Source organism: Chaetura pelagica, unplaced genomic scaffold (genome assembly GCF_000747805.2).
Source record: "Chaetura pelagica isolate M959 unplaced genomic scaffold, ChaPel_1.0 scaffold416, whole genome shotgun sequence".
NCBI classification, from domain to species: domain Eukaryota; kingdom Metazoa; phylum Chordata; class Aves; order Apodiformes; family Apodidae; genus Chaetura; species Chaetura pelagica.
The window spans coordinates 713,113-739,543 of record NW_009953579.1 but is presented as its reverse complement, the minus strand read 5'-3'; the positions used below and the strand labels follow the sequence as shown (position 1 = coordinate 739,543).

The following is a 26,431-nucleotide window of genomic DNA, read 5'->3' as shown; positions in this document are numbered from 1 at the left end:
CAAGAGTACTGCTGGTTCCCATCAGAATGAAGTCTGAGGAACTTCTTTTCCAAAGTCAGAAGAGGGGACCAAATTAACACAAAGCTGTTCTGTGAAAGCAGCTCAAGCCACATATTTTTCAAATTGTATTCTGATCACTCCTTAAATAACAGGGAGAGTGTGCAAAAAAAAGCACTAAGAAATTTGCAGTAAAATAATTTGTCTTCATCTGTAACTGACACAGTTCCACATTAAGTGCAAATGTTTTGCAAAACAGGGTAGGTTGTTTCTTTTTTCCTTAGTATTTGTAAAAATCAGAGTAACATAACAAAACTACCAGAGAGCATGTACAGTAGCTGCAGCTTATAAAACATACCGGTAGCTGTACCTTGTGAATTATAAAGAGAACCAAGGCAGGATTCAGATAACTAATTGAGAAGGATAAAGAGGCCTCAGAGCAGAGGACAAAAAAAATTCACATTTTCTACATAAAAAAATACAGGTCTCAAGTCTCTGAGAACAGAGAAAATTCAAAGTCTTTGAATGATAGGGAAAAAAATTAAAAGCCCAAAATTGAAATGGAACCCTAGAAGCAAGGAGAGTGCTTTATTTCACTAGACCAATCTTCTTTGCTTCTGTCTCGTATATCAACAACCTCCACATTTTGACTATGAAAACTTCAGCTTCTTCATCTAGTACCTGGAGGAAACAATATAGTTTATAGATTATTTTTTAGGTTATGCATTCCAATTAGAATGACTAATTCTAGACACAAAAGAACTACAAAGTGGATGTAGTGTAATTCAAGTTAAGCCTTTGAGGGAGGCACTGGATAAAACTTCAGTGAGTTTGTCTATCTTGCATTCACCTGACTAGGTTCTAATTATAAACTCGTATAACACAGCTGTTGAGTGCTGCGAGATAAATGTATCAGTATCCCAGTCTCCAAAAGTGGCTTGGGAAGAGGCAAAGAAATGGCAGGCTGTAAATGTAAAACCAAAAACACAGATGTGGTATTTTCTGTTAATTCTCTCCGAACTCTCTGCTCATTTTCAGCTTGGAACTTCCCTGGATATTTATCAAGTAATTTCTCAATGGATTTCTCTTTCTTGAGCTTATTATCCAGGCTCTTCTTGAATCCATGCAAATCTTTAGCATGCACAACATCCCTCAGGTAGTACCCCAGGTCACCTAACTAGTAACACCAAAAAACAACATACTATCTTCTGTTACAAATCTGGCTCCTACCAACTTTGCCTCCAAGTTCCCTTACTGGAAGAGAATGAACAATTAGTTTTTCTTCACCTTTCAGCATATGAAAACACAGTGAAACAGTAACATAATTTCATAAAGTTTCTCTCTTCCAATACCAGGTAAAAAAAAGTTTTTACTCCTCTAGAGAAAAATCACCTTTCGCTCACTAAACCACTCATTATAAAAATATAGTTAGAACAATGAGAAGAAATGAAGTTTATATTTCTGATACAGTTCTGTTTTTGTTAATTCTTACATCTACTGTTTGGGACAGGAACTCTGTTCCACATTTCTGAACACTGATAAATTCTGAACAGGGATGAGTAATTTCTACCCAGAGCCTGTAAGTGCAAAGTCATGCCTGTGCTAGCATGATCTGTTTAACCAAAACAGCTCTGATATATAATTCAGGTTTTCTATGCATGTTCTATGAACATCAAATATTTGTTACGGACTCCTACTGTTTTGCAGAATTAACTATTAGCTTCTGTATAAGGCCAAAGGTATAAACCAGTTATACAATTTCTGCTTACCATGGCAACATCATCCAGTATGCTCTGTGGTGAGCTGTGAGCCATAACCTGAAAGAAACAAACAGTTTTAGACTGAAAACTCAGAGTAAAGCATATAAACATCTCTGGACAGAAAACAGCTACTTCTCAAGAATCTTGAATGCTTTGCACATGCAAAAAGTATTTGCAGTTCACTAGTCCCCAGTTTTAGCCAGGGCAAAAATAAGTATTAAACTACATCAGATTCCACCATAGCGAAATACGAGTTTATGGCTAGTTGCTGAGAAACAAGTTCCAATAAAGTTCCAGAGATTCAACGGGTCCTGTATTTGCTGGCTATTCTTGCATCTCCAATTAAGCTCCTATAATTTATAAGCCTCCTAATTTAAGGAATAAGCTCCCCTTCCTTCAACAATGAATTCCTAATGGAAGAAAAAGGCAAAATTCTCCCTCTATCACTCTTTGTAACTGATTTTTCCATTTGCCCATTAAGTATTTTAAAATATTTTTTTCAGCACCAGCTGTCTTTCAATACCAAAAAATGGCATTTATTTTATATATAATTTAAGCACGACAAATGTTCAGCTTCTGCTTTTTACTTCCTACTAACCACCTGTGCCACAAAACTGTCACTTGCTTTGCCTCTCATACAGTAGCCCTAAAAGATAAACTGAGACAAGCCATTATGAACACCAGTACCACAAAAGCTAAAAAGTTTTTGAAATTCCCTATTGATGAAAAGCCATTGAGTTGTTGTGACAGATTTAAAAAGGCAAGTTATTAGAATTTAGGTTGTAATTTGACGGAACAAGCTATGCAGTTTAAACAACTTGTGCAACAGCTAAAAGGTATAACAGAATGACTTCCAACACTAATTCTAAAGCCTTTAGCATTTACTTACTGCTAAAGCAACATTATAATCTAAAAAGCTTTTTAAGAAGTTAGTCCAAGTTAATCCAAAAATGTATATAAAAAAGCTACTGACTTTTTTTCCCCCTGAATTCACACAAATCCTATTTCCAAGTTAAAATTGTTAATGGCCAATAAGACATGAACTCTGAAATCTAATGTTAAGCTATCACTGAAAACAGCTGCTCTTGTCAACTCCTCTTTTCTTTATCCAGTTCCTTGTTTATCTAACAGGTAGCATAGAGCACCTGCCAGGTACATATTGTGCATATGCACTGAAGGAGGTAACTTGCAAAACATTAGGCTATATACTGAATCCAAATACACCAACTGCCTCTGCTAACCACTACCATAGAGTACAGAGAACCTAAGAACAGACTGCCTTCAAGTACAGACACTGCAGCTTAAACAGGGTGCAAAGCCCAGACTTCACAAAGGGAGTGGAAGATACTAACCTTAGAACAAACAAAGTCAACTAGTGTGGCTTCTTCTTCACCAATATATTCTATTATTTTCTTGTTGATCCACGGTCTAATTCGACGTTCCATTAGTGTCTGGAAAAATGAAAAGAAAAGCAAATATTTTAACTTCTGCTTTCATAAAACTGCTAGACAATATGTAGCAACAATTCAGGAGAGACCAAACAAAAAAAGCAGGCATACTTCAGAGTAAGTATAATTTATGGGCAAGATATACAGTAGTTAAGTTTGATTCCATTTGATGAAAATGCTCCAATTCACTGGGGATCCAGTAACAATGTTTTTCTATTCAATTTCTAGGTTTGTTTGGAAAAATCATGCTGTTTCATGAATGTTAAAATAAATCAACTTACTGAATCCACAATCGACCAGTCAAGAGGATAAGCAAAGAGCTCTGGTTTTGCTGTGGGAATCTTCTCAATGAGACTCTTTATATGTTTGCGTTTTTCTTCTGTATTGACACTGCCTTTGATATTGCTTTTATCTTCTTCTCCATAATCCAGGGGGACAAGTTTCCTTTTCCTGGGCACATCATCACTGTCTTCGTCATCAAATTTATTGAAAACACTATCCACAGCAAGCTTCTTCCTTTTTACAGCATTGGGCTGATTAGGACTATTGCAGGCACCTACAATCCAAAAATAACATGTTCATAATCTGCAAGTGCAGCTAATTTGCTCTTCACACATTTCCTGGGGTGTATCTGTTTCTGTGTTATATCAGTGTCTGCGAATGCCTAGCATTAGCATTTTAATCTCTCAAACTCTGATATAACAATGGCAAGAGATGGAGATCCCAGTTTGGTCAAGATCTTTGAAAAATGGGGTCTTTTTTCTCTACCCTGAAACAAGTCAGCACCCTCCCTGAGGGAGAACTACAGCATGAGATCAAATTTTAGCAGTGGCAGAGCACAGAAGTGAAAGGATGCAATTAATCGAGCTGTAGAAAAAGTGTTCATCAGTTAACCCAGCACTATACAATCTCTCTTCATTCAAAATCTAACAGTGTGAACTCAAACTGCAGTCCCAGTATAATTTAATCAAAATAATAAATAGTAAACACATAAACCTTCTGGAATACAAATATCCTTAGTTCTGTTGCTCAGAACAATTAAAAAATAAATAAATGAGGAAATTGCTAAAGTAATAAGGAGCTCTACACTTGTGTTCCATTAGCAATTGTAATCAATACATTGTGGTCCTCTAAGAAAGAAAAAAAAAAATCTGATTTTCAATTTTCTTTTTTAAAAAGGGTCTTCATGATTAAATGAAGTATTCAGGGTTTAACTCTTAAGATATACATCAATGAAAAGTAGCAACGAGTTTTAAGAGATATTCAGGTATCTATTAAGGTGAAAAAGCATGTGGAAATAACTAGTCCACAGCTCAGAGCATTCCTATAAATAATTAAGCCCTGAAGATGCCAAAACATGCATTCCTTTTTCCCCTCTAAATTTTGGAAGAAGACAGATCTATAAAAGGTTATCTTCTGGATAGGAGAAATCAAGTACCTGGATAACAACTTGTTAGAAGTATGTAAAAACATACAATACTTTTGGAAAACTGTGTAGCTACCCAGCTTGGCATTTTTTCATTCTGATCCCATATGGAACATTAAAATAAAATGTCAACTTGCCCAATTTGAGGCTCAGTCCGATTTTGGGCCGATGCTCCTCTGGCTGCTGTTGATCAGGTGAATTTTCATGAGGGATAATAATGCCACAGGGAGATTCTTCACCAGGTGTGTTAGGGGTTGCATTTCCACTAGCAGAAGAAACAGACGGGGCAGAACTGATGGGTCGTAAAGTTGGTTTAAGGCAGGGCTTCTGTTCAGGCTCCTCTTCCTCTTCCTCAGGCTCTTCTCTTTTTTCCTCTTTTTCTGCCTTTTCTTCCTCTTCCTCCTCAGACTCTGGCTCTTGTTTTATTTGTGGCTGCCTGCGCCGCTCAGCCTCCTGCTCCATCTACAATGAAACAGACACTTAGCAAAAAAACCCACAAAACCAAAAACCAGCATTGCGTGAAAAGAATGTAAAGATCATCGGTTTACTAAAGCCTGTTAGCTAAGAACAAATACATACAACTACTACCATTATCATCAGAGGTATTAATTTATCCAAATTTGTTTTCAAACTCCATCTAAACATACAACTGGAAAACAAGTTATTTCCAGTTGTGGGAAATGGTTCTTCTTCCCCACAAGTCTAAACAATAGCCCGATAGCCCTCCTGCCATTGGCTCAAGACACCAGTGTTCTTACTGCTTATACAGACTTCTTTTTAAGAAACAGTGAACAGAGCAAAGATTAACTATCAGATGTCTTGCAAAATCTTGTTCAACACCTCCAGAATACATAGATCTCTATTTCCTGTCAGACCAACAGCTACTTACCCTCTGAAGTTCTGCATCTGGATCTGGGTGTCCTTCTGCCAGAAGGCGCTGCCTAATTTCTTCTAATTCTTCCTTTTCTCTCTTCCTATCCCGTTCATCTGCTTCCATCTCTTTCTCCCTGTCTCGTAGCCTCTTCTGAAGAGCACTACCCCTACAAAAGATACAGATTTTGTATTTGAAAGAACATTCCAATGACAAACTTGTAGCACAATACAAGAAATACCTGATACATATTTATCTTCTACTAAACAAAAATAAGATTTATAAGAGCATCTGGTGTCTTCTGTTTTATTAAGATAGTAGTTCCCAACATTATTACACAGAATTTGCTCCATCACATTAAACAGATGGAGGCTATGTGACTGCCAAACATCTTAGAAAAAGAATCGACTTACTGTATAGGTTTTTACTTCACAAGAACTAGTTCTACTAAATGAGTTTAAAGCATACTGTTGTTAGTCCCAAGGTGAAGGATCTTCCCCATCCTTCAGAGTTAACAACCTCATTCTTCATACAATCACAGCTTGCTTTTAGTGAATTTCTAGAAGCATGCTTGAGCCCTTTTTCCTGCCCCCACCACCTTATTTTGGCATTACACTGACCTCAGCTCTGCCGCACCCGCAAGTTAAGTGGTAGGAAGGAGCAGCTACACCCAAGTGTTAAGAAGTACCAGTAAGGGGTTTCCCCTTTTCCCTCTGGCGCTTATCATGTGACTCTGAAATAATTTAGATAATTGTAGGATCCTTACCTCACCACATAATCATTGACATATAAACTCCATACGCCTCTGCCTACAAGCCCCGACAATTGTGTTAAAACAAGTAACGAAGATATTTTTCTTAGGAAACAATACAAAGACATACCTGTAGTATTTTGGATCATCTCTGTCATCATCATAATCTTCTAAGAATTCTTTTAACCGTTTGGCTTCTTTTGCCTGCAAGAAATTGAAACACAAGTTATAAAAGATTTCTGGTTTTCTTCCCAGGAGTTTAAAATTTGGTAACACTATTATTAAGTGAATTTAACGTGTATTATGCTTCAAACTAAAATCAGAGTTTTACAGCCAATAAATGGAAGTGTTTTGGAATTGCATCACTTTCCAGGGGTGTGTCAACTTGCTATCATATGTTCAATAGCAGATAGTACACCCATTGGGTCCCGTGGGATCATGTCTCTGATTTGCAGACTAGTGTTCTGTTATTAGCATTTCAAAGGGTTTTTAAATATAAGACACACTCCTTTTTCTTTACAGCACAAAATACGAGGATCAAAGCCTCTGTCTTCTAATCCGCAAGTCTGATATCCAGTACTTTAACATGGCAGCTTAAGTGTGTTTTATCAGTATTGTTTCGTTTCAAGAGCCATGCTTTTTAAAATAACATTAGTTTTGCACAGAAACAAATCTAATGCATATTTCTAGGACAAGAACCCTCCTGCTGTGGTTCTACTCTGAACTGTGTGGCTCTGTATTAATGCACAGGGGGACAACAGAGGTAGAGATGTTTTTTTTTTAATCCCCTCTGATAAAAGAAAAAAAAAGGAAAAAAAGAAAAAAGTAAAGCAGTTATTTATGGAGAATATAAATAAGGACATTCTAACCTGTATCTAAGCAGTATCTTTAATCCACCAGCAAGATATTTCTATGCTAATAACTTCAAGAAACAAATAACGATTATGGTTGTAAATTATTACAAAATTTAACACTGCTCTCTACAACTGCCATCCATAGCCAGCATCCAGGAGGATCATGAACAGAAAATATAATTGAGTTATTAGCAAACTTTTTTTTCTCCTCTCATGCTTTTAGGGGGGAAATTAGATTCCATATCAAAGAATGTATTTTCTATTTTATAATATTTTTTTCCTTTCCTGGATCTCTTTGCAAACTTTGCTTTAAAGCAGTTTCAAATCCATTTCCTACTTAGAACTCTCACCTATCTCTTCTCCTTCTCTGGGAGAATTAAGAAGTGAAATACCACCACCATTATTTAAAATAACTTTTTCACAGTTTAGCACAAAACTATAAGATAAAAGAAGTCTCTCTTCCAAAGGTGTCTTTTCAGAAAAAATTTCCACAAGTTACAATCATAACTGTTATAATTTCACAAGTAATGATCTAAAGACAGAATTCAGTAAGTGCTTATATATATATTGTAGAAGACTTAAGCACATGAGCAGGTTGGAAGTAATAAGGACTGGTCTGGTTCCACCTGCTTAACATAGAGCATACAGTAGGTTTTCCTACAAATCTGACGCAAATCAATTACAGATGTAATAGTACATGATGATCAATCACAGTATTTTGCAGCTGCCTACTTCTCCTTCTCTTGCCTTCATGAGACGAAGCCCCATGGCTTTGTTTCCCAGACTCTCAATAGTAGTCCCGCTCATTAGACATCTGCTGTTTCAAGTCTGTTGACTTTTTTAATAAAAACATACATAGTGTTTATATAAAATGAGAATTCTATCACTACACATGGAAATAGAAGTAGAATGTTCCATTCTAAATGGGACACAAAAAAGGGGGAAAAAATACAAATAAATATATTAGACTTACCATTTCCCTTCTTCTTTCTTCTTCTCTTTCAGCCTCTTTTTCATATTCTCGACTCTTCTTCCGTTCTCTGATTTCCCAGTTTTTAAGACGCTGCAACAGAAGAAAAAAGACACTCCAATTTCAAGAACATTAAGGAAAATGGTACTACTTTCAAGTTAGTCGATTATTGTTTAAAACCAACTGCATTAAAGCAAATAATTTGTTCATAATTGAGAATGCCAAAATAATAAGTCCAAAATTGTTCTGACAGAGAATAACATATTCTGCTCCAACTGATGCAATCAAAAGATTAAAAATGTATTTAGGAAAAGGAGAGGGAGGAGGAATGACATATTTTATAATAGACGACTTGTTATCACCCCCTCAGAAACAACTTTTTCCTTAAGGAACCTTAAAAATGCCAACCCACCTCTTGATACGCAGCTTCTTTTTCCCGCAGTTTCCTCTCCAGTTTCCGGCGCTCGTAAGCGTCCTCCTCGTCTTCTTCTCGGTCTCTCTTCTTATCCTTCTCCCGTTCTCGTTCCCGCTCGCGTTCTCTTTCCCGTTCCCGCTCGCGTTCTCTTTCCCGTTCCCGCTCGCGTTCTCTTTCCCGTTCCCGCTCATCTCTTCACTCGCAGGAAAAAGGAAAGCACATGAGAAAGGGAATAGTCCAATTATGATTTTCTCCCTCCCGTGGAGGGACTGAGCGACACCTCCGAGGTTTCCCTGTCTCTGCTTTTTTCTCTGAAAAAATGCAGAAGTCCAAAGTTAAGTGCAGAGCCTTACTCTCCACTCAATCAAATGACTTAATGTCAGATGCATTACACACCACTGATAGCATCTTGCAAGTTATTCTTCTGCAATTGTACAAGAAGATCAGCTGATACAGCAATGGGCACAAATCAGTCCTTCTAATATATTAAAAAACTCATTTACCTAAAAGTAGTTGTTTGAGCACCAAGCATTAAATAGTGGTAGCTACAGAAACTAAGCATGAGCACACAATGGTTCTTTTCGGATTGTATTAGTAGATCTCCTCCATAAATAAGTGACAGCTATTATCCCAACAAATAAAAGGGTATGTTTAATAAATCCTTCACATTTACAAGGCTTAAAGACAATTTGAACCCTACTGACAAGATGTTTTGAAGCAAAACAGCTATTTTTTTCTGTGGTGAAGAGCACAAGTGCAGCATCTAGAGCCTGATATTAAATATAAGTCTGTAAGAGGAATCCCTTGCTTTTATTAAAACAAACAAAAACCAAACCCCAAACCCACAACAAAAAATACCCCAAAAAAAGACCACATAATAAAGGAAAAGGTAAAACATACGTAAGCAAAACGATATTGCAGACATAAAAGAATCTCAAGTAGGAATAAAACTACCCATGAAAAACTAAGATTTGAGTTAAAACCATTATGCTCAAGTCATAGTTTGGTGGTTGCTCACTGCATACTACAGCCCTTATATTCATTTGCTATGGAGGGAATCAAGTATTCTTCCAATTTGTGTTAATACAGCATCTTCTAAAATGTTTATTTCCTGCTTTTACTTTCATTTTCCAAAAGGACCATTCTGTTTTGAATGGCAGCTGAACTGTACACAGTTAGTAAACAGCAACAGGAAAAGCTGAAGTAAATAGCAACTCCAGCACATGCACCTTGATCTGCTCCGATCCTTGTTGCGATCTGAACTCCTCTCCCGGTCTCTGTCACGATCTCGGTCTCGTTCGCGGTCTCTGTCTCGGTCCTTCGTTCGGTCACGATCCCTATCTCGCTCTCGTTCACGCTCCCGTTCCTTCTCCTTCTCTCGTTCACGCTCCCTCTCTCTTTCACGCTCTCTCCTTTCTCGTTCACGCTCTCGTTCCCTTTCTCTTTCTCTGCGTTCTTTTTCAATTTCCTGTCTTTCTTTCTCCTTTTTGCCTTTTTCCTCCTCCAGTTTCTAAAAACCAACAAGAGAACTTTAATAGTTAATTTTGTAGTCATAGGAACTGGATATTCCCGGCGCAACACACAAGGCTGGTTATGGAAATACCAAAACCGCCACTGATTTTAAAATATTAAGTAGGGTTTGGTGGGTATTTTTTGGAACTCATAAGTATGAAATCAAAATGCAGCAATCACAAGACTAAGTTTCGTGCAAAAGCATAGATCTACACAGACCAGCAATCTCCAACCTTAGCAGAGTAGGGCTGGCCTCGTATTACAGGCTGACTAAGCTGCGCACACACAGTGCACTGTCAGTCATGATTCAGCTGGGCCACTAATTCCATTGGCCCTATAAGCCACTTGGGTACAAGCAAAGTGAACTTCTAGCTGGTAAAATTAACTCTGTTCAACTAGGAAAACACATTTCAGTGGAATGCTTACAGGGACCGTAAGTTGTCTCCCGAAAAGTCTTGGCAGACCAAAACAGTCCTATATGAAAACTTGGGAAAAGAAATTGATCCACTTACAGGTGGAGCATGTGGTTAAACAGTGAAGAGAGCTCTGCAACCTTTCCCCTTTTCCCTCCCTAAAAAAGTTCTAACAGTTCATTGGTAAGAACTGGACTCTGCAGAATGGAATCCTTAGCTTCCATCACTGCAAGATGGAGACAGTTTAAAAAAAGGTTGGAAATAGCTCTTTTAAAACACAGAAACTAAAGGGTTACCTGCTACAGTTTTTACTAAAAATTGAACAAAATTGCCACTTTTTTTTTTTCAATTAGAAAGTTCCTATCACCAGAATTCCTATAAGACAATAGAAAATACATCAACAGAATGATAGATAAATCCATCCTTGGAAGCAATTGTTATGTGTTAACTTACAGATGCTGTGCTAGGACATGGACCGCCAACACTGGATTAACCTTGCCTATAAGCTATGTTTCTGGGAGGAAGAGCAAGTACACGGTTCACAAATATACCACATAACAACCAAATATACCAAATTTCAACCTGACGGATGCCAGAATACCACATTTTTGAACAAATATTGAGCAGAATAAACAGGTTTATCCCCTTTGGCTCCACGTTTACCATCACTGAAATGAAATTAAAAACTGGAACAATGAAACAGCATTTTCTCTGGTTTGTTGTTTGTTTGGTTTGGTTTTTTTCTTTTAAACAAAGCATTTAAGACAACTTTAAAAAGCAATCTTACCTGATAAGTTTTCTTCTGCCATAGGCACAGGGACCAGAGAACCGACAGAGGATTACAGAAATAAAGCTAATTCACTAGTGATTAATGTATCCAGGGAAACTACGCTGCATTGATAGCACAATACAGGCAAACCAATGTTGGATACATTGAATTCACAAAAGGAAAAAGGGACTAAAAATGGTAGGATTTGGTAGAAAATTGATATGAAAAAACCAAAACCTAGATTCTATGATACACCTTGGGCTGAAAGCCAATTTCTAAAGGACTATATTTTACAGGAGCTTTACGGTGTTAAAGCTCAGTACGGTCAGATGTTAAACTAGGTTGTCACCTTTTAAAAATCCAACTTACCTCAAATTTCATATACTTTTAAATAAAAGTTTACATACTGAAGTGGTTGATACTTACAGGTTATCTTAGATGTTCCAATAGAAATTTCTTTGGTTGAACTTCTGCTTTTTTGCCACTCTCAAAAACTTTGTTCATGGTGAGAAAATGATTTCTCAAGAGAGTGGGTATTTTTTTTTTCTTTTAATTTATTCACATATGTGAATACACACACAAGTCTCGGTGTATTAAAATCCATTTTGTGGGTCCACTTTCTCAATATCCAAATTGAAAAAACAAATTGTTCTATTTCACAATAAAAATCTGACCTCATCAACTTATATCAGCCTAAATAAGAGGATCTGAAAGGGTAATGGGGTGGGAACGGTATCAGATATACTGAAGTCATGAACAGAAATGAACAGGTAGAAGAATTATAAATCTTACCTTAAGCTCTCTTCAGACTCGTCCGTGCTGTAAATGGACGCCCCCTGCAATGCTGACACCCTGACAGTCCGTAGTTACTGTTTTATAAACTCATACCAAAAACATGCAAAGGTTCACTGTGCTCACTAGCCAGCTGCTAAGGATTCAACAGCTCCTTTCAAATATATCCAATATACACAATGACTACTTTCAGTAGATTTTCAATGTTAAGAAACCCAAAATAGCCCCCCAAATAATACAGATTAAAGGCAGTAAAATGCCCAACAGCTTCTGAAACAATGAAGCACATTTTTAGTTTGGTTTGTTGTGTTTTTTTAATAACTTGTTTGTATCTTAATACCAGTGATGACTTGGGACTCGGAACAGAACACAATTCTACTGAAGTTTCACTGCTGACCAGTTTCACATTCAATTGCTGAGCTTCTCCAGATGATATATTCAAGAATTTTTCCCCAGTTTTTTACCTCCAACAACTTGAGTCAATAGAAAAACTGAATATGTGTGCATACAACCATGTGTGGTCACTTGTGTTTACATTGATACAGTTGTGCGAAACCATGATACCATCCCCAGTGACTGAATGTGGTAAAGCTGAGTAACACTGGCATACTTCACCTTGCTGTACCTTCAACATTTTACTTAATGTCTGTTTGGGGTTATTTTGAAATAAAAGTGTGTGCTCCGAAGAGGAATTTGCTGGTACCTTCCTAGGCCAAGGAACATTTCAGTCTTGTTGGGGGAAAAAATAATACCAACTCTAAGCTAAACATTAAAATAAGAACATTACATGCATAGTTGTGCTTTACTATCAGCAAGTATCATTTCCAAAGCAGAAACATTCACAGATGCACTAGCATTAGTGGAAACTTCTATAAGTGGGAACCCTAAGGTGGAACTTGATGTGCACAAACATTTCCAAGCCAGTTACCCCTTTGCATATTTTTCTGAGGGGGCATCCATAAGTATAATAAAAAACAGAAGCTCATACTTACATCCTATTCCATGTTACTTTCCAAGCTGTGAGTTTCATCTTGCATTAGTCACCATATGATCTCTATCATAATGGTGGGGGTCAATGAATAGATTAGCTTTATGGGAATTTACAGTTCTTCCATGCATCTAAAGTTTGGTAAGTCTGGTAACCACTGACCTAGTTTAAATCTTCCCCCACTCTTAACTTAGAACTATTAAAATAAAAGACTTAAATTTAATTCAAGTTTCAACTCCTCATAAAATCTTGGAATATGTTACAAATCTACCTACAGAAACACACTCAAGTGTATGTCTTATACTGCAGCCCCGTTTAGCCTTTAGTTATAAATATCTTGACTTAATGTATGTGTAGAAACTTAAGTTCCCTTTATTCATGTTAAAGTGAGAAGACCGCAAAATACTCAGAAGCAATCAAAGTCTTAGTATAAAGATGTCAAGGGCCACTTTAACGTGGTAGTTATATTTTTTTTACTTGCAAAGAACTATAGGTATATTAAACCTAATATAAACATCATTTTAAGTGATATTGCAATGTAATGCTATATTTTATAATAGTGGTTTTTTGGATTTTGAAAAAGTCTAATTTGTATGAAGTGCAAAAACAAGAATACTACCTTGTGTGTGTCTCTGAATTTACTGATCTCTCTTGATATCAGGTCTCTTTTGTCTTCCTCCATTTCTATAGCATTTATATCCTCCTAAAAAACAATGGGGACATGAGGAAAAGCATTAAGAGCCATCTGTACAGACACAGGAGAACAAGAGAAAAGCTGAAGGTTAGAAGTTTTCAACCAGTCTTGCAAGAGATAAATAAAGTCCTTCTGCAGTACCAAACCTGACAGTCTGATGTTAATGAGTGATAAAAAAAAATAATCAGATGGACAAGAGTCACAAATCTGGCAACTAGCAGTAAACATAGTCATTGTCAAAGCCTACAATGTAAACGAACCTTGGTGATGAGTGGATAAGGTATCAGTGGGGCCACTGGAAATCTGCGGAAAATCTGCGGAAAAATCCACGGAGATTTTTTTTTTTAAAAATAGATTGCACACTACTCTGAAAAACAATGCTTCGTATGTTTGTACTATAAAGCAATATTGTATTGCTGTGATCTCATTTCTTTGATTCAACAAAATTACAGAAGAACCTCGCTAATTCTCCCTTCTCTGAGCTACTGAAATTACACAGTGAGGTCTCATACTAGTAAGACTTCACCGAATAAAAGTATACTGCAGGATATTAGTAAGCTATGGTAGCATCATAGACATGACTAAGCTACACTTGCCAATGTAAATTATCAGTATATTTGCAGCGGGTATATCTTGATATTATTTACTCGCTAATTCGCAGAATTTGGGAGATTGCACCTACTAACTAAAAGTGCGAATTAGCGAGGTTCCCCCGTGCTTGAAATTGAAAACCAGATTCCACTCACTCTCAGTTCCCCGCACACATTTTCAACTCCCCCACATCAGTCATGCCTTCATCCAGAAGAACTAACAACAGACTCTGCTAATACCCGTGGGAGTCAACTTTACACCAAGCCCTTCAGAGGACAACAGCCCCAAGGCTGGTGAAGTTTTCCCCCCACCCCCAACATGTATCTGCATCCATCTTCCCTTTCCCCCCACCCTCCACAGTTCTTCTCTCCCCTCTCCTTTAAGAACAAGAGAGCAACAAGCTAGGATCATCTCTTCAGTCCCACCTATATCCACACAGGCCAAAGATGGCAACTTGCAAGTTTCTTTTCCTCCTTCCCAGTATGGAAGGGATGCTGGGGTATAATTTCAACCCACAAATACTAAGTATTTAAAAAGAGCTTATTGTTTACTTGACTAGCTCAGATTGGTCAAATTCTACACCATACAGCATTAGTAGAATATCCCGCTGTCCCAGGGATATATTCAGCACTTGGCTCTTCCAAGACTGCAATGGTCTCTTACAGTGTTTAACTACCTGGCATTACTCATGGCCACATATATATATGTGTGTATATACATATGTACCCACAGGATAATACACATTGTAACAATGCTTGTAACAAAAAATACAGCTCATAGCATTAGACAGTGACTCATTTGTAAATTCTCACCCAAGAAAGCATCTTCTCCCAAAGGGAGGGAGAGGAAAGAAAAACAAATTCTCAGCTCAGCACTCTTACACCTCAGATCAGCCATGGCTAACAATGTTGTAGGGAAGATATACTTGCTCCCTGAGGGAGACTTTGCTTCTTGCACCACATGTAAACCTCATAAGCATTTGAAGCTGCATTATTGCCTTGTAACAGGTATGTTGCAGAAGACTTAAGCAGATAAATTCTTGGTAAAGAAATTCTCCAATCTCTTTCATATTAGGTGCAGCATTGGAGGTGTGAAAGCCCATTCTCCCATGGTTAGAAACCTGGCTGGGAAAGCTAAGTCTGAGTTTGCTCATCCTTATTCCCCCTTCTCCAGTTTGTTTTATTCCATAAAAAGGTCATCCATAGAAGCAGGTCTAAACCAGAACATTCATTCCTGCTTAACAGGGTTTTTTGGCATTATACAATATATGAAAACCAGCTGATTAAATCCAGCCAAACTGACACGTGCATGTAAAAGTGATTTTGTAAGGCAGGATAATTACAATATGCCTTTCATCCCTGAAGTATCCCTTGAAGGTTTGTGAGGTATACATATAAACAACTAATGAAGTGCTTCCACATCTGGAGAGACAGTTTCAACCAGTTGGATCAAGGCACCCTACAAGAATGCATTCTATAAGCAGAGAGATGAATAATTTTGTCAGAGCCTACCAGAGAAAATTCCTGCCATTACAAAAGTGCCCTGGCATCTTTCCAATGGGAATAGACAGGACGCAGGAACTCCATACAGTTGTTTTTTAAGTTTCATCTAAAAAAACCTACATGCACATACAGATTAAACTGCACTAAATTCAGTATTTCCACCTTCAGAGGGATGAAAGGTCAGTTCAATCCTGCCCAAATTCAAACCTGTTGTTCCAGGAAGTCTAGGTGCTTAGATGCCTAAACCATCCTGAAGGGATGATGTCTCTAACTGACTAGCTTTCAGCTTTAAAAAATGAAACTTCTGCTGACATCAATGTTTGTTGATTTGCTTTCTCATCAGAAGTTTAGGTTTAGAGTATTTGCACAAGGTTTGGCCATTATATAAAGGTGAGTTGAAGAAAAATCTGTTTTGTCCAAAATCAAAACACATACGTCCTCCTTCTTTTCCTTTTTCTTCTTCCTGGGGTGAGAGTCAGATTCCTGGGAAGGGGCATTGAGCTCGCTGGAATATTCTCGTATTAAGACTTCAATGGCCCCTTTAATTATCTGATCTCTTCTCTTAGTTTCCTCATCCAGTGCTTCATCGTCATCAGTTGTTGTCTCTGGTCTGGAGTTCTAAGGAAAAATTGCAAAATAGCATTAATTCAAAAACTGATAATAGTATTATTTTTATTTCAGTTCACCTTTGATCATCACATTCATGCCCCTACAACATTTACTAAAATCAAACCAAAAGATGCCCTACAAAAAACCTCACCAAGAAAAACCCCATCCAAAAACCAAAAAAAAACGCAAAACCAACAACAAACAAAATGCCACAAAATCCAAACCACCTACAAATAGTTATCAATTGCATTATTTTAGTGAGGCCTTTTCACACAGGTAATACCATAGGGACCACAAAATTTTATATGTGGAATGGCTGCAGAGAATACATGTAGAATGGCATAATAAAATAGATTATAAAAATGGAGGTTAAGGTGGTAGACATGAAAAGACAAAGCACACACACGCTCACAGAAAGACAATCACTATAATCCAGCTCTTGCTCAAAAGTTTCTGCCTTGTATCCACCAGAACTTCAAGTAATTTCAACAACAGTTCCTCAAACCCTTCTACTGAAGTGTTGTGCAATACAAGTATCATCTACCTGTAACTTTCACGCTGCAACTTGTAATGGGAAAACTGCATTAAAGCAACATTGTTAGGGAAAACATTTCTTACACAGCAAATGCTTTCTTATTATGTTTGATCAATTACTTTTAGTTCCTCATCTTTTTGCCCCTTCCCACCTTGTAGGGAGGAAAGGGAACACACACAAAGAAGTGCATTTCACTAAATGTTATATGAAAGGGTAGAACAATGAGCAAGATAGCCCACCTCTTGATCCCCTGAATCTTTGAGAAAAATGGAATCTCACCTGAGAATCCAGCTGGGTATCCCGTCAAGCGGTAAGTGGTGGGTGGAGTGAGGGGGAGGGAAGGGTCTGATGGAGCAGCAGCTAAGAATGAGGGGGAAGGGAGGATTCAGTTGGAGCTGAAGAGACTACCAGGCCAAGGAGGAGCAGGCTGAAAAGAGCTAGAAGGCAGTGACAGGGAGTGGAATCAAAGAGGTCCAGGGAGAAGTAGTGATCAGGGAGAGGAGCTAATTAGATCAAGGTTTGCTTGGTGTGTTTCTGTAAGAAATTGTGCTGTAGCATACATGTCTGATTTCTTAATAAAAAAAATTAAAGAAAAAAGCTGCAACCTTTGGATCTGAGTGGCACAGCACACTAATGATGGTATGAAAGGAATTGCAAGCAGTATGATTACAACACGCTTCATCAATATTCCTTGGCAATTCACAGCCTTTCTGTGCACCACAACAAACAAAAACAATGTTTGGATCTAATTCCACTCTAGAGTTAATGGAATCAGCACATTCTGTTGTCTTCACTAAAGTAACAAACAGCACCCTTTGCTTTGTCATAACCAATCCCCCCAGACTGACTGCAACCAACAAGCTCACAAAAAAACCCCAAAATTTGTGATAGATGTGCAGGACCTCAACTGATATTTTAACCTTGCTTATAATAGCAGCTGTGAAGCACAGTATTGTAGGTGATCCCAACAGGAAGCAAGAAGTATGGAATGGAAAGGGGTGGTCAAATCAAACTCATAAGTAAGCTAACAACTAGTACATTACTCCAGGCAAAACGCACAAAGTTACCTCTCTGGTTTACTGAGCCATTGCATTTAATCCCATGCACTGGTACACAATGAAAAATGTGTCAAGTACTTCAAGTCACCATATGCCTCTCATTCTGCTTTAATAAAATGTACTTGTTTCCAACTGTATTTTACATATCTTTAAGAACAATTCCAAAATGGAATTTTTAAGAACTACCTACTACAGTGTGATTAGTATTTTCAGTTTTCTGACCAAGAGCCTCTTCTTCATTTTACAGAAAGTAATTGTTTTAAGTAGTATCTTAAGCTACAGGCAGAACTTCAAAAGAGACCAAGCCCAGTAACTTGATTGTGATGCCAAATATATTATTTCAGCAAAGAAACAGATAAAACTAATTTTAACCCAAATTTGTCATTTAAGTTTCTCAGAAGAATAAAACATATCAAATATCTGAAATTATTCCAGAACAGATGCTTAGCTCTAGAAAGAACTAATACAAAATTGATTTCCCTATCTACTATATGTCTGTAAGCTGCTCACTGCCTGATAATGGCAGCATCCCCTGAACGATCTTTTCTTCCTTTTCATTAATTTGTTCTAGATCATCATCAATGGAGAGGAAAGAAATTCCAGTTCTCCTAAGACCGCTGATTTACAGACTTTGAAAGAGTAACAATTACTAGTACAAGTTTATATACTTCCAAGAGTTTCTGAAAAAAAGTGAAGTAACAGAGCAACGTATGGCACATATTACTACACTTCAGAACGAATTACAGAATTAATTCTAGAAATTCAGTTGCAGCTTAGAGATAAGTCTGAATACTGGTGAATTAAGAGCTTCACTGCCTTTCAACATATCTTCAGACTCATAAATGAGATTATGGCAAAATCCTGAAACATATTAAGGGTAGAGGACAAGAACAGAAACCGAAACACACACTCACAACCTTATCAAGCAAGAATGTTATGCTGCCCTCCTGCCAAAATAACACGGGTCACACATTATATACATACCCCATTAGAAGCCTTTTTCTTTGCTTTCCATTCATCTAGCTGAGCCTTTGTCTTTGCATCAACTTTGACTAGCAGCTTCTTCTCTCCAATCTGGAGGTCATGGAGCAACCTCAGTGCTCGCAGCGTGGATTCTGGTTCTTTGTACTCACAAAATCCAAAGGCTGAAACAGATTATTGAAATGAAACATAAAAGCGTTAAAGCTCTTTAGGTACTTTGCGTAAAAAAAGTGTTTTGAATCAGTACACTGGGAACATAGGCTCTTTTTTTTTTTTTTTAAAGCCAGTACACATCATAAAAAGCCAGATAGATCATTCACTGCATTAGTAATGGCCCAGTGAATAAGGTGAAAACAATACAGACATTGTAGATAGCCCATCCCTGGAAACATTCAAGGTCAGGTTGGACAGGACTCTGAGCAACCTGACCTAGTTGAACATTTCCCTTTTCATTGAAGGGGAGGGTTGGACTAGAGGAACTTCAAAGGTCCCTTCCAACCCAAATTGTTCTACGATTCTGTGATTGTGTTTGTAAAGCTTTTGACATGTCTGTCTTAACTGAGGAAAGCAGTCTATAGGAAGACATGTCTCAAGTACATTTGCAATTGTCTGAAGACCAAGGACACCAACACCACTGCTAACATACAGAGAGGGCTACTTCAAACTAGGGTCTTCACAACGGTTACAAGGTTGTAAATGAAAACACCTTATAAAACCAAAATATTACCTAAAAGAAAGCTGAAAAAACCAAATTACATCTTTAAAAAGAAAAAAAAAAACACCTAGGAAAGATAAGAAAACACTAACAGCAAAAACAGCAACCAAAATTGTTTCCTGTATCCACTGGAGAAAGGTCACAAGAAAATATATATCAGTTCAATTTGAGGATAGGCAAGGAAGATACATTTTACATCAGGAAAACCTCATTAACAGAGAAGAATACATAGTAATGGAAGTGACTATTAACAGTATAGCAAATATGCTCCTTTGAACTCTAAGTACAAACTGGTAAACCTTTCTCAGGGATGGTCTATAAACTCCTGATTCAGTCTCAGAACAGCAAAATTAGGCCCCCAAGATATTTACCCATTTAACATTTCTGAAGTTATTTTTCTTATTCTGTCTTGATTTCAAGGACAGTAAATATTAGCCCTTTACTAGAAAGTATTTAACAGTTAAGCATCATACACAATATCTTAAAATATAAAAGTATTAAGAACAGCAAAAGTATCAAGACATTTGAAAAGCTGCCAGGTAATAAAAACAAGAGTCTGACTAGAAACTTTTTGAAGTATGAACAATTACCTTGAAGTTTTCCAGATGCCCCTTGTACTCTCTTCCAACTCAAAACCAAGCCACATTTCTGCATTAAAAATAAGTATTAATTAAATACTATTGCTTATGGTCAAAATGTTATAAAGTTTAGCCACTTTTTTGCAAAAAAAATAACACCAAAAAAGGGTAAATACTCCTAAAAATGAAATGTGTCTATGTTCACTGACATCTACAGCTTAAAAAAAGTGGTATTTTTCACTTACTGGTTTTAAACTCAAGTGCAATGTCCAGCTACTTCAGTGACTGGGACTAACTCTACTTTTCGTTTCACTCCACTTGTGGGTCATAACTGCTTGTGGGTCATAACTTCTTGTGGGTCATAACTTAATTCATCAGCCAGGGATGAAATTTAAGTCCATTGTACTTACTGCTAGAAGCTGCCGTATAAGCATGTCCGAGGCCTTCTCAGAAATGTTGCCCACAAAAACGGTGGTAGTGGGACCACTGTTTTCATCATTTTCTTTGTTCTTTAAGCCAGGATGATCTTTTCTGACTCCCAAATGTTTTCCAACCATAGACACTGTAGTAGGAACTAATACCTAGAAAAAGGAGGACATGGAGTAGTAAGATAAAATGTTGGGTTGAGTTTTGTTTGCATTTTTTGCTTATTTGGTTTTGGGTTTTTTTGATGTGTTTTGTTTTTTAATTTTGATCTGTAAGACAAAGAGTTGGAGATGCAAATATATTCCAAAATTAAAATTTTCACATGAATCTTAGCTAGCCTTACACAATGAGACACCAATAAGTGGTTCAGGCTTTAACACAAAGATGACTGCCATTCTCTGGCAAAGACAAAAAAAAAAGGGTGAAAAAGGTGTACCTGAACATGGCTCCTGGAAGACCTCAAGGAGAACATACACTAACATTAGGAATTATTTCTTCTACAAATAAGTGACTTTCAACATTTGAGTCACTGGAACTTGAAGTACCACACCTAACAGTGTAAAAAGCATGCTGCAAATAGAAAAGTAACTCTGACCCAAAATGCTTCCACAGGCATACAACAGGTCTTAAAGCTTTCACAGAGAGTGAGGGAACACTATTGCCTTATTTAATCAATACACAACCCCTCTTCAGGTTAAGGGGCGAACATTTGTAAAATAAACTGTACAGAGACAAGAACAATCATCTGTTCCATTTTGCTGTACCTCTCCCCTTCCATCATTTAACATGTATATTAACAGTACATACACACCAAGCATAACTTATAAAAATTATTTTCATCAGAAAACTGAATAATGCATTTGTTCCGGTATCTTTGTCTTAAGTACACTGATTACTACGAACATATCCTCCTGTAACAAATACAAGCTATCAAAAAATTCACTATCTTGGAGAGATTTTACTTACGGAAAAACACAGAAGTGGTAATTCACCTTGAAGCCAAGAAGTAACCTTGATGTTTTGAAAAGCAATTTTTTTTTGTCCTATGAATCATAAACTTTTTCTTCCAATTAGAAATCAGTGACACAAACTGTGGGAAATATCGGCTCACGACACAAACCAAGGGACCTTTCTCTCCCTTGCTCTTCCACAGATGCATACTACATTACTGAATAGTAACATGAGCAAAGAGGGCTTGCTTGTCAGCTTGTCAAAGCACATCTTTCTGGACAACTCCGCAGTGCTGCATGATGGCCTTATACCTCTGGATGAAGTGATGCCACCAGAGCACTCTGTTAGGCAAACAAACTCAAAAGCAAGAGGCCTAGAATCTAACTGTACTGCATAGGAAGAGCATGTATGACCTGAAAGCAAAGCCTAAACCACTGTGTTTGAAAGAGATGCATCTTCTTGCAAGAACAGTAATTTCACCTTTGCAGGTAGCAACTCCAGACATCACTTCAAAATTTGTGTAAGTCAGACATTAGCACAATATTTGCATAACAGCTGCACTTAAAGTGAGGCATTTCCTTTCATAGTATGAATTGTGATGGAATAGAGAAAAACAAAAACACTTGTTGGCATTTACCAAGTTTTAGTCTGTTTATTTTGCTACGTCCACCCCCACTGCAATACTTACAGTCGGAGCAGGAGCCATAATGCCCATTGGTACAGGAATCATAGGGGTCCCTGAGAAAGACAAGACATAAATATTAATCTGTCCTGTTGAGATTTCTGATTAACACAAATTAATTGATCGCAGATACAATTTCCAAACCAGACAGCAATTTTGGTCAAATAAGAATTTCACAGTACTGATTACCAGTAATTCTTTAAGCATTACAGCACAGCCTGAATACACACACATTCCAGGTGCATCCTGGTCACTTTTATCATAGTACCATTCAACTTCGCTCATCACAAAGCACATTTAAACCACAGTATTGTTCTGGAAGATAGCTGTATGAGGAATGAAGGACGGAATTCCAGAGGGAGCAAAAGCAGCTGAACTTCTACAGATAATTTCATTCCCGACTTGCTCAATTCTCACAGCAAAATCAGTTCTGCACACAGCTAAGGAATGAGGTCCTATAGAGAACGCCACAAGGCTTTGTAATGCTATTTATGGAATAGCTTAACAAAGACAGTAGCCCAAAAGTTCTCTAACTGCTTAATACTTGACTTGGCAGCCTCTAAAACTTAATTTAACACATTTCATCAGGTGAAACCATGCAATACCCTCTTTCCCACTATAAAATTCACTGATGGTTTTAAGTACTATCATGCAAACAAATACCTGAGCATAATAAAGGCTGTTCAACTTGCTGTGACAGCTACTAAAGGAGGTTAAAGATATTACGTGAATGGATTTCAAAACTACCTGCTGGTCAGTAAAGACATTGAGACACAAGAACAATTAAGTCAGTCTCATGTTCTTCAGAGAAGTACCTGCTAGGGATTGTCTTTTTCCATTCTACAAAAAAACTTTGCCTTTCACTCTCAGTTCTTCCCTTTTCCATCTCTTACTGCTGTATATATAAAATCCTAACCAAACTTTTTATAACCTACTGTTCCTGGACTTGTTTCCCCACTTTCTCCAGTGCTTAGTCCTGAAACAACATTTCTCAGATACCCTCTCCAGCTTTCTCCTCATCCACTCTGGTTTTACTTTGATTCCACCCGCTTCTTTTTTCCCCTCCATCACTCAATCCTCTTCTTCAAGCCATACTACCTCCTATCAAATCTCCAAACCATTTGAAGAATCAAAACATGTATTGCTCTCTCACACTCTCAGTTCTAATGCACCATGGCACCTCACAAACTGGAGAAACTACTTCAAGATAAGCTTTTGGTTGTGCAGCTGTATAACTATTGTAACTATAATTACCATCATGTTGAACTTGGATTTTAAAGTTACAGCTCAGTAAAGATACTTGTGTTATCACTGACATTTCTTGAAACTATCAGCCCAATTGCTCAGCCAAAAAAAAAAAATAAAAAAAAAATCACTAAAATGTTGAGCATCATCAGCAAACACACTGATGATCAAGACCACAGGCTATAACAACAATCCAACAACAATCCAGTTGCTGTACAAAAACCTGGTGCACCTGTACCTTGTGTACTGCCTATGGACCTGCCCTCTGCAACTCAAGAACAACACGAAGTCTTTGCAAAGAGGAACTAGATGACTTAGAGCATCAAAGTGGCTGCCTTCCTAAGAAAGACTTGTCAAATGTGGAGGGTTGCAAGCCATGGAACACAACTGAGGTGTACAAAGCCATAAATGCAACTTAACAGGCTCCCAGGTCAAAACTGGGGCAGGAGGGGAATGCTAACGAGGCAATGAATTTAAAGACAGATCTAAGAAAGTAGCACTTTACAGTGGTTACTGAACTTTTCAAATTTGGTGCAAGCGGAGAGAGTGGAGAATGACAGTATCAGCAGATTAAAAAAAAATCCAAATGCTCATGAATGACAAGATCACAGAAAAGATAAAGGAAAATGAAAGATCGTACTCTAACCTCCCTCACACTAGACTGGAATGAAGAAAGACTCACAGAACAAGACAGGTATACATGGCTCACCCTAAATACCATTTTGTATTCCCACTGCCCAGACAATGCACTGGACTATACAGACTTTTGGTCTGACCCACTGCAGCATTTCTTACATATGAACGACTTAATGGCATGTGATAATCTTCAGAGATGAGAAGTTATCAGAGTCACATACTTATTAAATCTTCCACATTTAGAGGTGGAAATTCTAGACTTCTTAACAGTTGTACTTCAAGCAAAGCAAAACACTTTTCCTAACATCATTCTTACACAAACTTCTCAGAAAATCATAGGCCATGTCAGACAAGTAGAACATGAAATTCCAGCCAAGCAACTAGGTAAGAAGGTATTATAAGCCACTAAAATTGTGATCTTACATATGGAATAACTTCAGAGTAGACAATAATAAAGTCACGGTGACAGTTTCAACTCTACTGATATACTTCTGGTAAGAAATCAGAGATCCATATCCTCTACGTGTCCAAACATGTTATTTCCACTGGTAACCAAATCTTGTTTCAATTGTGCAGAGAAAAAAAATGAATTTGTTCTTAATACTGGGCTCCTCCACTTGGCATACTGTTTGGATTAGTAATACTCAAACAAGACTATTTACATTAAAAGTTAAACACCACAAAAAAACAAAAAGATCTTTGTCACACGTTAAAAAGAGTTCAGAGCAGAAACTTGTACCAGGCATTTTAAAATACTCTCCAGAAAGTTATTTTTTAAAGTATCTAATGTTTTGCATGCAAATATTTATAAATTGGTGCTAGTAAAGATAAGAAGTATGGTTTTAAAATTGAACCTGACATTTCTGATGGCAGAATGCTACCTGAACAAGAACTCTGCCTTTAGCAGAAAATAGGTAACATCTCATGGTTCTCAGGAAAAATATGTTTAAAAAATTAGGATTAGCCTGATGAATGGATGTGCACAAACCATTGCTGAGTTCAGCCATCTGGTTTCTGAATGCCTTTATTGTCTACAAACACAGCTTAAGACCATACAAGACAGGAGTTATTTTCTGCACCCCTTGTAATGAACTTGAAAGGGATAATTCTCTAAAGTACGTCTCTCTCCCACTCATTCCTTGGTGTCGTCCCTCCAGTCACTATTATACATACTGACAACGTACAGAAAGAAGGCAGTTCCACAACAAATTAAAGTGTCAAGAGAGACTGATCTTGCAATTAACAAAGAAAAAAAGGTGGGATTAATTTTTTTAAGATTAGAAGGACTTCAGAACATTACAGTAAGCTTGCAAGATGTGTGGAGGAAAGTATGTTAGAAGCAGAATAAAAGAAAGTGGGACTTACAAAAAAGTGGAAAAAAAACAATCCAAGAATTCGGACCTTCTCTGGAAGTTATTCTACTTTCACACCACATGTGCTAACTGTACCTCAATTTTTCCAAAAGCTATTAATTACTGTTGTTCCTTTGAAAGGAATTGAAAATCACAGTCAGCTATAAAAACAGTGGCTTTTAGAATACCTTACAAAAACCCATCATCTAACTTCAGTCTTGAAAAAATATGTTCAAGACAAAGTTCAGTACTGTCTCTAATGGTCTGACTTCTGGTAGGAAATAAGCAGCTCTTGGTAGACCAAAAGGAGCTTGCACCAATGACATGATCTGTGGGTAAACTAGAAACTCAGTGGCAATGTACACGAATCAGTTACTGAAATACGTTAAGAGCTGGTAACTTCCTTAATTAATACAATTCAAAATAATAAAAGCTACTCAGTTTCTACAACACTGCCATATTCTAACTTACCGGGAGGTACAGGGGGAGGAAAGCCAGGAAACTGTGGAGGTGGGATCCCGGGGGGAAGTGTTGGGATTCCCATAGGAGGGCGATTCAAATGAGGTGGAAAAGACATTCTTCCAGTCACAACCTGTCAAAAAGATAGAAAAATTTTAGTAGTCAGTTCCCAATCATTAATTAAAAAAACACTTCAAACAGTAAGTGGCCATAATGCTTTTAAATCTTTAAATATGGGCATTCAATTACAAGCTGAATCTATTTTCAACTCTTTTTCCCCTTGCTATTTATGGCTACAAATGTAGCATAAGTCTTTCACAATAAAAACCAGAACTTCCAGGAAAGTGTTTCAGAATTAAATGAAGAACAAAACTGTATCTGTCTCATACCAATGATTTACAAGGAGTGTGAATTAAACAGCATTTAAGAGTTTGTACAGGGTTGGGTTGTT

At 37.4% G+C, this 26,431-nt stretch overlaps 1 protein-coding gene across 2 annotated transcripts; it reads right to left on the bottom strand.

Moving 5' to 3' along the window:
• RBM25 (RNA binding motif protein 25) lies at positions 1-26,100 on the bottom strand. Of its 2 annotated transcripts, XM_009999731.1 has the most exons (19): positions 25,993-26,100; positions 22,295-22,344; positions 20,640-20,810; positions 20,242-20,299; positions 18,940-19,100; positions 16,189-16,371; positions 13,921-13,974; positions 13,586-13,669; positions 9,722-10,002; positions 8,773-8,803; positions 8,490-8,678; positions 8,081-8,170; positions 6,384-6,457; positions 5,521-5,671; positions 4,769-5,093; positions 3,487-3,761; positions 3,110-3,208; positions 1,767-1,814; positions 1-678 (listed from the first exon to the last, which is right to left on the bottom strand). In XM_009999731.1, the coding sequence occupies exons 1-19, from the start codon at positions 26,096-26,098 to the stop codon at positions 586-588; spliced, it is 2,523 nt and encodes an 840-aa protein (XP_009998033.1). In that variant the 5' UTR covers positions 26,099-26,100; the 3' UTR covers positions 1-585. The 2 variants fall into 2 exon arrangements, with proteins under 2 accessions (XP_009998033.1, XP_009998034.1); XM_009999732.1 differs by lacking the exons at positions 8,773-8,803; positions 13,921-13,974 and having other exon boundaries at positions 8,490-8,685.
• Positions 26,101-26,431: the final 331 nt, after the last annotated feature.

Coding starts and splice junctions, on each gene's coding strand:
- RBM25 (XM_009999731.1), bottom strand. CDS start 26,098: ATGTCTTTTCCACCTCATTTGAATCGCCCTCCTATGGGAATCCCAACA. Junction 22,345..25,992: donor TCCTCCCCCTGTACCTCCCG/GTAAGTTAGAAT, acceptor TGTCTTTCTCAG/GGACCCCTATGATTCCTGTA. Junction 13,975..16,188: donor AAAAGGAAAAGAAGGAGGAC/GTATGTGTTTTG, acceptor ATTTTTCCGCAG/ATTTTCCGCAGATTTCCAGT.